This window comes from Peromyscus californicus, unplaced genomic scaffold, assembly GCF_007827085.1.
Source record: "Peromyscus californicus insignis strain IS unplaced genomic scaffold, ASM782708v3 Scaffold_21__1_contigs__length_65335640, whole genome shotgun sequence".
NCBI lineage: Eukaryota > Metazoa > Chordata > Mammalia > Rodentia > Cricetidae > Peromyscus > Peromyscus californicus.
The window spans coordinates 13,728,569-13,742,286 of NW_026294514.1; the positions used below are offsets into that span (position 1 = coordinate 13,728,569).

At 42.8% G+C, this 13,718-nt stretch overlaps 1 protein-coding gene across 7 annotated transcripts in view; it reads right to left on the reverse strand.

Annotated features, from left to right (window-relative positions):
* The window catches only part of Ica1l (islet cell autoantigen 1 like), a 67,275-nt gene that overhangs the window by 23,265 nt on the left and 30,292 nt on the right, over positions 1–13,718 (reverse strand). For all 7 annotated transcript variants that reach the window (XM_052749563.1, XM_052749562.1, XM_052749557.1 and 4 more), the window contains 4 exons: positions 11,278–11,401; positions 9,367–9,565; positions 6,310–6,435; positions 136–234 (listed from right to left, as the gene is read on the reverse strand). In XM_052749563.1, the coding sequence (XP_052605523.1) occupies positions 136–234; positions 6,310–6,435; positions 9,367–9,565; positions 11,278–11,401 (548 nt within the window). The remainder of the gene's footprint in view (positions 1–135; positions 235–6,309; positions 6,436–9,366; positions 9,566–11,277; positions 11,402–13,718) is intronic.

A 13,718-nucleotide genomic window follows, 5' to 3' on the forward strand; every position in this document is an offset into this window, starting at 1 on the left:
GATCACCTAGAGAGCAGTGGGGGTAAATGTTTCCCAAGGTTTCATGGGTTTAAAACTAACCTGAGCCAAAGAAAGTTTCAATGTTATCACTTAATGAAGTGTGATACAGCTAAAGAAGAGAACCTGAAGACATACCTTGAGAGCTATGAAGTCATACGGATGAAAGCCAGCACAGGCCTCCTGGATTTGAGACATCATTTGAGCTGTTTTCTTCCAGAACCCAAGCAATGTTCTCTGTGGAAAAAGGAAAGGCAACACTACAGTTCTGCCCTAAGATCTGTTTCCTTACTGCTGTGGTACTCAGTAACCGACAGGAACTGATCCAACTGTCCCAGGTATAGGGAACAGAAAGAACTGTAGATCACAATTCTTCATTAATAAGAGAAAGAAAACCAATGGTTCTAAAAGCCTAGGAATCCAAAACAGAAACACCAAAGGCGTAAAAACACCAATCTCTGTATGTGTGATCTTTAATGTTAACATATATAAGCATTTATGTGTATAGCATATTTATATATATATTTAGGCATGGTGTGCCTAAAGAGGTCAGAGAACACCTTGTGGGAGCTGGTCCTCTCCTTCCACCATGTGGGTCCCAGGGATCAAATTCAGGTCATCAGGCTTGACAGCAAACATCTTCACTTGCTGAGCCATCTCATTGGCCCATAGAAGCCTTTTTTGTGTTTTGTTTTGCTTCGTGAGACATTCTTACTGTGTAGCCTTGGCTGGCCTGGAACTTGGTATGTAGACCAGGATGTCCACAAACTCACAGAAATTCACCTCTGAATCCTGAGTGCTCGGATTAAAGGTGTGTGCCTTTCCTTTTTTTTTCCTCTTTCTTCCTTCCTTTCCCCTTCCCCCTCTTCCCCTCCCCCTTCCCCCTTCCCCCTTTCCCCCTCCCCCCTCCCCCTTCCCCCTCCTCCCCTTTCTCCCTTTTCCCCCTCTTCCCCTTCTTCCCCTTCTTTCTCTTCCTGGTTTTTTGTTTTGTTTTGTTTGTTTTTTGTTTTTATGAGACAGGGTTTCTCTGTGTAATCCTGGAACTTGCTCTATAGACCAGGCTGGTCTAGAACTCACAGAGATTCACCTGCCTCTGCTTCCTGAGTGTTGGGATTAAAGGTGTGTGCCACTACCACCCCATAAGTATCATTTTATTACAGGAAATATTATTAAATTTTGCCTTTCATTAAGGGCTCAAGAAAGACTTGACCTTTCATGTGTTATTGAGCTAACTCAGGTAATTTGTAATCTTCCTTGTTGCTTCAAGATTCCTGTTGCAAGACAAGGCTGAATGGAGGAGTACCAGGCTAGTAGCTGTTAAATTACAGATTGCCATTGCTCTCGTTGTCAAGGACATCTTTTTTTGAGTCTGGACTCCATAGCACTAAACTGAATTAGGAATACTGCTTTAAAACAGCAATGAATAACCACCTCCTTTCACTGATTCTTTCCTCATTCAAATACAGTTTCCTACATGCTATTTTGAAATACACATTAAAGTCAGCACTTACTACTGTGTAAACAGCATTCATTGTAGATTATTCATGTGACATGAGGGCAACATCTGTGCAGGTGAGTGTTGCAGAATATTTGTTTAACTATGTAAAGATGTGGTGCATTTGTTTAAGTAAAGGGGTGTTGTTGTTTTATCTTGCCTATTTAAGGCACCCAATTGGTCTAATAAAAAGCCGAACAGCCAATAGCAAGGGAGGAGGTACAGGCAGGACTTCTGGGCAGGAAGAGTAAGTAGGAGGAGGAATTTAGGCCAGGGGAAGAAAAAGATGCCAGAGAGATCCCAGGGGCCAGACAGACAGACAGATATGGAGGAAGCAGGAAAGTAGGACATACAGAATGAAAGAAATGTAAAAGCCCTGAGGCAAAACATACATGAATAGAAGCAGGTTAAATTAAGTTAAAAGAACTAGTGGGACAAACCTAAGCTAAGGCCGAGCATTGACAATTAATAATAAATCTGTATTTGAGAGCTTGTTGGCAGCCCAAAGAAAATTCCAACTACAAATGGCGCCCAACGTGGGGCTCAAATTGCCACCTAGGGCCTGAGAAAGCTGAAGAAAAAATACAAAAACTGGATATGGTTCCTTTAAGAGGCACTGCCATGCAGCAGAGCGCTTGAGCAGCTGGCACACTAAGTAGAAACAGTGAGCTAAGTCAACACGCCTGCCACTGTGCAGGTGCCAACTTCGTAGAGCAGAGGTGCTTAAATGCAGCTCCCAGTTAAAGAGCTCTCAGCCAGGCTCACCTGCTTAAGGCTCCCTTCTCACGGACCCTAGGAGTTGGTGGAGCCATGTTACAGAGGGCCTAGCTGCTGCCTAGTGGTTTAAGGTTTGGCTCACACTGTTGGAGAACACTACAGGTGCATAGTAAAACAGGTCCAGACTGGGAAGAAAAAAAAACTTTAAAAAGGGTACAGTGTGCATAGATGCTTAAGAAAAAAGGTATAGGCCGGGCAGTGCTGGTGCACACCTTTAATCCCAGCACTTGGCAGGCAGAGGCAGGTGGATCTCTGAGTTTGAGGCCAGCCTGGTCTACAGAGCAAGATCCAGGACAGGCTCTAAAGCTACACAGAGAAACCCTGTCTTGAAAAACCAAAAAAAAATTTTTTTGAATGCTGATGAGTGAACAACAGCCGCTGAGAGACATGGGATTCTTAAAGGGACTGCTGAATTAAACCAGCCTAGATACTTGAGGGATGTCTTAACTTTAAAATGGAAGTCAGAAAATGTATTGCATTGGGGGAGAGGTTATGCTTTTGTTTCCACAGGAAATGAAAGCCCGTGGATTCCTTCAAAAATCAATAGAGACCAGATTTGATTGAGGGAGAACCCCTTAAAATCTTGACTATAGACATGACATAAAAAAATAAACGTAGAAAAACTACAAGACAGGTGACACATGCTGATCCCTTGATATGGGAACAGCTCTGAGAGTGGGTGAGACATAAATCTTGTTGGCTACAGAGTCCTCATTACTGATCATTACATGTCATCCTTTCATATGGCATGGATAGAATTCGGGTTATACAAATTTATAAAACAAACTTACAAAGTTGACATGTCTTTTACCTGCTCAAACAGAAAACAAAAAATCATCTTTTACTGGCTTGTGTACAACACACAGCCTATACTTGTGTTAATGCAGATATGTATGTTACCTTTGAAAGTTTGTGTTTTCAAAGCAAGGGGACCAGACACCAATGAAAATGAGTGGCCCAGGTGATGCAGCTTCTCACAGTGCCTCTGTTGCAGTTTCCTCAGAGTTCTGTATTCAGAACTACTTCAAGGCTGAAGTTCAGCCTCACAGACTATTCTAGCCAGGACTTCAGATATACCTGCACTTTCTCATTACACAGAGACTGAATAACTAGTGTTATGGCCAGTTTTCTTAGGACTTGACCATTATCTTAATTTTCTCAGGGTCCCCTGGGGATGCCATCACCTCCAGATAACAGGAAGCAGTCTAGAGAATACAACACCCACATTCCCAAGAGGTGGGGTGGGTGGTTTTTGGTCATTCAGTCGGTTATGGATGTTTGTCATCATTTAGTGGGGATATAGGAATATAGGATAAAAACACAACTATTCATCTCAAATATTTTACATTGGTATGGATTTTTGTATACTGATACAAATTTAAGGTTATTTTTGTTTTATATATATATATAGATAGATCATAGATCTATATATATATCTACTCTTAAGATATTGTACTATGCAGCTTATTTAAAAATGTAATATAAAGTTCTAGTCCTTGAAAGCTATTATTACAAACTGTTTAAGAAATGCAAGTTAGCAGTTAGTCATCTATAACAATCAAACTTGTAGTCATGTTAGGTATGTTTTCAAGGTCAAACAGGTATATTTTAAATAGACAAATAGATGATCTTCAAACATTTCAGAGACCTACAGAATATGGCATTTAAGATGTTAAATACCTAAGGCTTTTCATTACAGTAAGACATGTCTGCTCCTGGCAGCACCAATTTACTTTATAAAAAGATGATGGCATCGAAGAGCGTCCATATGGAGTTTGCTTTCGTTGTGACAAAGCTACCATTTGGGCAAGAACCTGCCCTTGTCTCGACTGCTGACAGTATATTGTACAAACTGGATAAGCAGGAAACAAAGGAAAAAGACTGCCAAACTTGGCCAAGACAGTATGGGACAGTCCTTCAAAATTCCTGCTTCAAAGAAAAGTATGTCAGAGAGACTAGGCCTGTAGGTCAAAGATGGATACCCCAGTGTTGCAGAGGAACCTCGGGTGACTGTCCAGGCAGCCAGGTGTCTCTGTCATTTCTATAGTTTTGAAATTTGCTTGTTCTGTACTTCCTGTTTACTCGAATAATATTATCTCCTTCTCTGGTCTCTGATGGAGTTGAAGATGAGATAGTTATAGTTTCCCTTGTTACCAGAGTCAGAAAAGAAACTCACATAGAGATGTAAAGTTTAGGGGGTTGAGAAACATAAAAGTTAAATTGTCTATCTAAGAAAATGTTTTGAGGTCTAAAAAGATGGTTTTGAGTTAGTGATATAGGTTAGGATAGAAAGTGGTTTAGGTACGCAACTTTGGACTCACCAAGGAGTATTTTCTCTGATTTTGCCAAATATAGTTGGACTGGATACTGTAAATGTAATTCTTACTTGGTAATTGTTCTTAATGTATATAGTCTTATTATGTTAAAACTAAAACCTTTCTTTGTATTTAGACCAAAAAGGGGGAAATGTTATTAAATACTTGTTTAACTATGTAAAGTTGTATTGCATATATTTATTTTGTGGAATATTTGTTTAACTATGTAAAGATGTGTTGCATTTGTTTAACTATGTAAAGATGTGTTGTATTTGTTTAACTATGTACAGATGTGTTGCATTTGTTTAACTACCTTGCTTGCCTAAGGCACCTGACTGGTCTAATAAAAAGCTGAACAGGCAATAGTGAGGGAGGAGGTATAGGCGGGACTTCTGGGCAGGAAGAGAAAGTAGGAGGAGGAATTTAGGCTCCAGGGAAGAAAGAAAAGAGATGCCAGAGAGATGCAAGGGGACAGACAGACAGACATACAGACATGGAAGAAGCAGAAAAGTAGGACATACAGAATAAAAGAAAGGTAAAAGCCCTGAGGCAAAACATACATGAATAGAAGCAGGTTAAATTAAAAGAGCTAGTGGGACAAGCCTAAGATAAGGCTGAGCATTCATAATTAATAGTAAGTCTCTGTCTTTATTTGGGAGCTGGTTGGCTGCCCAAAGAAAATTCTAACTACAGGTGAGACTTTTGAAGTTAAACTTGGGTAGGATGGCAGCTTGGCGGAATGAAAGGCATACATACATGACCTTAGTTTGCAAACTTGGATTTTTTAAGCCCAAATTACCATTTACTTAATTGTCTTTGGCTTCGTTTTATTTTTATTTATTTAGTTAGTTTTGTTTTTTGTTTTGTTTGTTTGTTTTGAGACAAAGTTTCTCTGTATAACAGCTCTGGCTGTCCTAGAACTCGCTTTTTGGACCAGGTTGGCCTCGAACTCAGAGATCTACTTGCCTCTGCCTGCTGGGATTAAAGATGCCTTTAATCCCACCACCTGCTTCATCTTCTTTATTATTACTTGACACAAAAGTTTTCAAACTTTTTGGACCATGGCATTCTTTTTGCTTTTTTGTTTAGTTTGGTGACAGAGTCTAGACTTGAGTTCTCAGTTCTCCTGCCTGTGCCCTGGAGTGCTGAGATCAACTGCATGAGCCCACAGCTGGCTGTGCCCACAGTATCACTGCTTCAAACAAAAGTATATGTGACCAGAGTTTGAGTCTTAAATTTTACCTCCTCACCATTCCCCCTTTCTTCCCCCCCTTTTTTTTTTCTTTTTTTAAATTTTTATTTCATTTGCCTTTTTAAGACAGGGTTTCTCTCTGTAGCCCTGGCTGTCCTGGAACTCACTCTGTAGACCAGGCTGGCCTCGAACTCGGAAATCGGTCTGCCTGCCTCTGCCTCCTGAGTGCTGGGACTAAAGACTTGCACCTCCACTGCCTGGCTTGCTATCCCCTTTCGACCTCAGAAGTCCCTAAGTCTTTCACCCTGCTAGGACCCAAAAGAGAATAGTGTGAAACTACACGATAGACAGTCCCTAAGTCTCTCTTCCCTTATAGCTTTGTGGTTCTCTGTCAGAACTTCAACAGGTCAGGTACAGCTGTCCCAGGAACCTGACCAAGGATACTGGATTTTCTTGCACCCGTGAGACAACTTGTCAAAGGAATCTCACCACCCGTCTTTACTGCAAGAACGTGCTGACCACGGAGTGCGCACCTGGTAGGTCGTGAGTGACTGAGATAGCATGTTGCAGCGACTAGCTCCAAGCAAGTCCACTTTCTGACAGACGTCCATCTTCAACTTGTCAAAAGAACCTTTGCTATTTCTCACTTGGATCTGTACCTGCAATCACAAAAAAAGTCCAGTATTACCCATACCAAAGATGGAAATCTAATGGGTCTGAAATAAATTTCTCTAGACACATGGAATTTTAATAATTCCTTTCTCTGTGTCATTATCATCCCATGATTAATGAGGGAGACTTTAGCTAGTTTTGATCATGGTAAGAGATTCTTATATATGTGTGTGGGGAGGGTACGTGTGTGTGTGTGTGTGTGTGTGTATGTGTGTGTGTAGGTCAGAGAACATGTGCCCTTACCCTCATAGCCAAAAAAAAGCCAGGCAGTGGTGGCACACACCTTTAATCCCAGCACTCGGGAGACAGAGCCAGGCTGATCTCTGTGAGTTCGAGGCCAGCCTGGTCTACAGAACAAGATCCAGGACAGGCTCCAAAACTACACAGAGAAACCCTGTCTCAAAAAACCAAAAGAAAAAGAGAAAAAAAGTGTCCCAGATGATAGTAAATATCCCAAATGTTTAGGATATGGACAGTATATAGTAAGAATAGAAGCAAAAAATGGAAGGGCTGAGGAGATGGTGCAGCGGGCAAAGGTACTTCCCACCAAGCCTGGTGACCTGAGTTTGATCCTTGGGACCCACAAAGTAGGAGAGAACCAGCTCCCAGAAGTTGTTCTCTCTGATCACATGTATGCTGTGGCATGTGCTCACACACACACAAAATAAATAAGGGTAATAAAAATTAAAGATGGGCATATTCTAGTGGTATATACACATCTCACAAACAATAAGTAAAATGTAATAAATTTAAAAAGATAGGGGTTGGGGATTTAGGTCAGTGGTAGAGCGCTTGCCTAGCAAGCACAAGGCCCTGGGTTCGATCCTCAGCTCCAAAAAAAAAAAAAAAAAAAAAAGGATAAATAGAAGACATAGTCAATGTTGGGAAGCATTAATATTTCTAAATCATTGAGGTATTTATATATAATTATTCCTTAATAAATGTCACTGGATAATAGAAATCAGCTACTATTCCCCAGCTATCTAATGTATGAAGCACTTCCGGGACCTGAGATACTGGGGCAAACAAATGTTCATCTCACCATTGTCAGACAGGGAGGGACAGGAGGGAAGGGAACTCATTCCAGGAGGGACTCTCATGTGTGGATAGCGTTCTGTATAAATAAAACACTGGTGGGCCAGTGGCCAGGCAGGAAGTGTAGGTGGGACAAAGAGAGAGGAGAATTCTGGGAAGTGGAAGGCTGAGTCAGAGAGACACTGCCAGCCACCATGATGAGAAACAGCATGTGAAGATGCCGGTAAGCCACGAGCCACATGGCATGGTATAGATTAATGGAAATGGATTAATTTAAGCTATAAGAACAGTTAGCAAGAAGCCTGCCACGGCCATACAGTTTGTAACCAATATACGTCTCTGTGTTTACTTGGTCGGGTCTGAGCGGCTGTGGGACTGGCAGGTGAGAGAGATTTGTCCTGACTGTGGGCCAGGCAGGAAAGCTAGCTACTCTCTCAACTTGGAAGCATACTCAGTAAGTGAACAGAACAGAACTTGAGTGACTACTAAATGGTCAGGAAGGTTCTTGACAAGCTGGGATGATGTTTGAACTGGACAGGAAGGTGATGGACAGCAACACCAAGACTCTTGGGGTGAGCAGTGAAGGACCAGGGAAAAGGTTCCAGAGGAAGGGGCAGGTAGAGCAGAGCCTTGGGGGGTGCACAAGAAACAAGTATAAGAGGGCTGTGTGGGGAGAAGGGACCAGACCACTGCAGGATTTCTGAAAGGGATCAGACAGGAATCTGCATTTTTGTTATTTTTATTTGAAGTGAAGTTCATGTACACGTGACCATGTGAAAATATAGACTCCAGTGACATCGGTGCTTTCACATGCTGTCCCACCACCCTCGGGGCCTAACGGTCACTGTCAAGGGTTATAATGGGGTAGGACAAGAGGCCGCTCTGGCTGCAGGACGAGTCTTCACCTGTCTCTACAGGACTGCCCAGAGTAATCAACGGGTTGTGCTGGCTAGGGTTACGTCACCGTGATACAACCAGAGCCATTCTGGAAGAGGGAGCCCAACTGAGAACAACCCCCACCACCACCACGCTACCGTTTTTTCTTAGAATATTCATTTCACGTGAATTTTACTTCAGCAATAATACATTTTCCCACTAGTAATAAACAATTTTCTATCTGTACATAAATTCTAAAAATCTAGGTAATATTTAAAAATGTGATTAGAGCTTTTGTGAAAGGGATAAAAAAAAAAGTGGACATGAGATGCCATGTAAAAAGTACATTTGCCGAAATATCCAAGCAACCAAGAATTGATATTAAAACATTTTTCAAAAAACAGTCTCGAACTGGGTGCAGTGGTATACACCTGTGACCCTGGCTCTCAGGAAGCCAGGGAGGAGTGTGCATTCCTGCCCAGCTGGGCATACAGTGAGAGCCTACCTTTTGTTTTTTGTTTTTTCCTGGTTTTTCAAGACAGGGATTCTCTGTGTAGCTTTGGAGCCTGTCCTGGATCTCACTCTGTAGACCAGGCTGGCCTCGAACTCACAGAGATCCGTCTGGCTCTGCCTCCCAAGTGCTGGGATTAAAGGTGTGCGCCACTACTGCCCAGCTTTTTTTCTTGTTAACTATATAATTTTCATCTTTCATCTCAGATTTTATAATAAAAGACTGGTATTTTATTAGCATTGTTAAATTATTCTGTATTAGTTCTCTATGTTAATGTCAAGAAAAGGAGGGGCTGGAGAGATGGCTCAGCGGTTAAGAGCATTGGCTGTTCTCCTCTTCCAGAGTACTGAGTTCAATTCCCGACAACCGCATGGCAGCTCACAACCATCTATGATGGAGCCAGTGCCCTCTTCCAGCGTGCAGACGCACACAGACAAAGCACCCACATACATCAAAGACATAAACCTAAAGAAAAGGAAGGCGTACATTCTCTTACCTTTTTAAACTTTTCCATTTGTTTGAAGGTGTCTGGGTCAAGCTCCTGCGATGCATCCTTCATCCATAGCAAGGCTCCTCTATACTCCGTGCGAGCCCGCTCCATACGATTAATGGTCATCAAGGTGTCAGAAACGGCCCTCTGACTGAACGTCGCTACTTCTTGCTTAAGACGAGACAGGGGAGTGCACAAGGCCAATCTAATAGCAGAGAGGTAAAGATCAGAGGAAGGCACGTCCATAAACAAAATTCTAGACACACTACAACACGTGTTTACCATGTAGATGGGTCACAGACATGCCTAGAAGATTTAGAGAGCCAACTGAGTTACTAGGAGAGCTGTTTCTACAGGTCCACCCCTTCTAACTTTAGGAAACATAACTGGTAGCACTGTGGATGCTGATCCAGATAAATAACCCAGCAGGTACATCTACCACCCAGAAGAGAGTTTCTGAGACAGCAAAGGACCTGAGTGCGTAAATCACAATCTATTCAGAGTGCTCAGCTGTCAAGTGTTAGGGGGAAGCTGGGTTTAAAGATTAGCTAAAAATGCTAGAACTACGGAGGATGCAGTAGTTCTGGACAGCTGAGTGGCGACAGGAACACAGGTGTTTCAGGAGCACAAACCAAACCCAGCCGCTCTATGGCTGCTTTGGATACAGTGGCACTAGAGCTCAGTTCCTTGAAGGGGGATTTCTGCACTAATGTGGCACTACAGAATAAAGCCACCTGGGCCAGAGGACACACTACAGACCTGATGAGGTCAACTTTCTCGTTTCTGTTATACAAGGATGTGAGCTCTATTTAGAGGGTATATACATGCTATATATACATACTATACATATATGTGATAGTCTTTGTAACACATGTCGTTATGCTAAACACTGTGAAATAATAAGTGGAAAGTATGTAGTTAAGAAAGAAAAAAAGGGGCTGGAGAGATGGCTCAGAGGTTAAGAGCACCGACTGCTCTTCCAGAGGTCCTGAGTTCATTTCCCAGCATCCACATGGTGGCTCACAACCATCTGTAATGAGATATGGCGCCCTCTTCTGTGTACATAATAAATAAATAAATCTTAAAAAAAAAAAAAAAAAAAAAAAAAAAAAAAAAAAAAAAGAAAGAAAAAAAATCGGGCTGGAGAGATGGCTCAGAGGTTAAGAGCACTGACTGTTCTTCCAGAGGTCCTGAGTTCAATTCCCAGCAACCACGTGGTGGCTCCCAACCACCTGTAATGAGATCTGGCGCCCTCTTCTGGCCTGTAGCCATACATGCAGGCAGAACACTGTATATGTAATAAATACATTTAAAAAAAAAGAAGAAGAAAAGAAAGAAAAAAATCAGGCTGGGTTTGGTGGCACAGACCTTTAATCCCAGCACACGGGAAGGCAGAGGCAGGTGACTATTTATGAGTTCAGGGCTAGTCTGGGATACATAGTGACTTTTCTAAAAAAATAAATAAATTTAAAAAGAAAAGTTCCAATTTAATCATAGATAGTATATGTCAAAAAAAGTGAATGACTGGAGGAAGGTGTGGTTCACCGGTCATGCCTCCTCTAGGATGCATGAGGCCTGGGGTTGGCCGTCAGCACCACAGAAAACAGGGAAATGGAAAACATAGGAACATGTATAAATATTAGCCATTCTGTGACTCTATTATAGTAAACCATTTGAGAAATAGAGTAGAGCACTAAGTGCTATTTTTAGGGACTAGGCAATCAAGAACATTAATTTTTAAGTAATTCTCTTGAATGCAAATGAATTATTAAAAGCCAGGCATAAAATATATATCCCCAAACACATTTCTCTGAATGCCTTATTAGAATGGTCAGAACCTTCCTTTGCGAACTTGGCACACACGTCAGGAGCATGCTATGACTACAGAGTGAAGGATGAGGAAAAGCTGTGGTGAACCTTTGCTTGGCTGAAGAACAGAGTGCCTTGCCGGCGGCATCCATCATTTTGCCAGCTTGAGTTGCGTCCCGTTCTGCTTGGAACTTTAAAAAGAGCCCTAGTTCGTTTTCTTCCTCTGATATAACTAGAGAAAAAATTACAGTTGAGTTAATTGTTTCATTTCATCATTTTCTCAAAACATAGACTAGGCGGGAGACTCCACAGGTAAAGGTGCTCTCCGCCAAGCCTGACAACACGAGTTCAATCCTTGGGACCCACATGGAAGGAGAGCCCTGACCCTACAGCTTGTCCTCTGACCTCCACACGTGCGCGCACACACACCGCACACACTGAGATTCTCACAATAACTCTGCACTAGAATTGCAAAGGGGAAGAACATTTTTAACATGTGAGTCTGGGCCTGCTTGTTTGTGGAAAGGCTAACTTTGCCAGTCTCGTTTGCAAGCTCTCCGGTGATTTAGATGCTGACTCACCAAACCTTCCTTCTGGAAAACTGATAACAAACAAATCCACAAATGAGTCTTTTTCTAAGGTGCGGATACACACTGCAGGATAATTGCTTTTCTTTTGTTTTCTTTTTCTTTCTTTTTTTTTTTTTTTTTGGAGCTGAGGACTGAACCCAGGGCCTTGCCCTTGCTAGGCAAGCACTCTACCACTGAGCTAAATTCCCAACCCAATTGCTTTGTTTTATACCAAGTATTTGTTTCTTCTTTGTAATTGTTGAATTACCCTTGACTCCCACCCTGGCTTTGGTTTCCAGCGCTCCCTATCTTAGACCCGCAGACATCTCCAGTCCTGCTGTAGAAACCATAAAAACGATCGTCTGGTGTACTGCCACCCAGTGTGGACCGTGAAGAGATGGTCCAGAGTGTGCTGCCAGATGTGAGAAGAACCAGAGGGGACAGAGGCTCTGGCTAATGTGACTATCAGACCTGTCACAGCTAATTAAAAGCAGTGGGGTTTGGCGGAGACAGGCACAGCTCAGAACATGCTGTGCTCTGCACATGTGAGGTCCACGTATGCTCAGGAGTAAGCTTAGGTTTTGTATGGTTTATTTTGTTTGGGGTTTTCATTTTCAAGACAGTTTCTCGGTGTAGTCCTGGCTGTCCTGGATCTCACTCTGTAGAACAGGTTGGCCTCGAACTCACAGAGATTCACCTGCCTCCGCCTCCTGAGTGCTGGGATTAAGGGCATATGCCACCACCCGGCTCTGAGACAGCGTCTTAGTATGCATAGGATAGCCTTGAGTCTCTATGTGACCCAGGCTGGCCTCCAGGTCATGATTCTCGTGCCTCAGTCTCTCAAGCACTGGGATTACACATATACAGCATCACACCTGGCTAGCATGCATGTTGTTTCTATTTAGTTACCGTAGGAATTCTTTTTTTTTTTTAAAGACAGGGTCTCCCTACAGAGCCCTGGCTATCCTGGAACTCACAGGGATCCACCTGCCTCTGCCTCCTATGTGCTGGAATTAAGGGTGTGCGCCACTACACCCAGCCTGGAACTCACTCTTATTACACTTTACAAAAGTGTCAGACTAGATGAGCCACAAAGGAAATATTGCTCCTTTAGCACAGAGTGCTTTAGACACACCTGTCTACTTCCTACCTGCCAACTTCTAAACCACTCTCAAATGGATGAGGAGGAAAAGTCCGAGTGCCAAGTTAAAGGGAACCCGAAGTGATTAACAAATGCCGTGCCTTCTTTCACCTCAGCCACAGAGGAAAAACTGAGGTTGAAAACTGAAAGTTTCCCCTGCCCTCAAGATGTGGAGAGAAGTAAGTGGTGCATTTTCTGAAGTGAAATTCTGCATTTCCCTGGGTCCTCAAGTAGGAGCCATGACTAACTGTTGACATCATAGGAACCAAAAATGTATACAACATTTCTGTGAAGGGAATCAAGGGACAGCTGGACAGACTTCCCACTGCTGGTGTGGGCAATATCGAAATAGCCACAGTTAAGAAATGCAAATCAGAGCCAAGAGCAAAGGTCCATCCAGCAGTAGTAATTTGACAATAAAAGTTATGCGGAAGAAAAGACGGGGCATGTCTTTAGTTTGAAGATAATGCAGGGGTCGTGGTAAACAATAAAGATGAGATTGAAAGGCTGTCATCACAGGTCCAGTAGCAAATGAGTGTAGACCCAGAATTGTCTCTGTGGTGCAGTGAATGAGGATGGCCCCATAGACTCACAGGAAGTGGCATTATTGGAGGAAGTGTGTCACTGGGGGTGGGCTTTGAGGTTTCAGATGCTCAAGCCAGGCCTATTGGCTCACTGTCTCTTCCTGCTGCCTGTGGATCCAGATGCAGAACTCTCAGCTACCCCTCCAGCCCCATGTCTGCCTGCATGCTGCCATGCTTCCCGCCATGACGACAATGGACTGAACCTCTGAACTGCAGCCAGTCCCAATTAAACACTTTCCTTTATAAGAGTTGCCG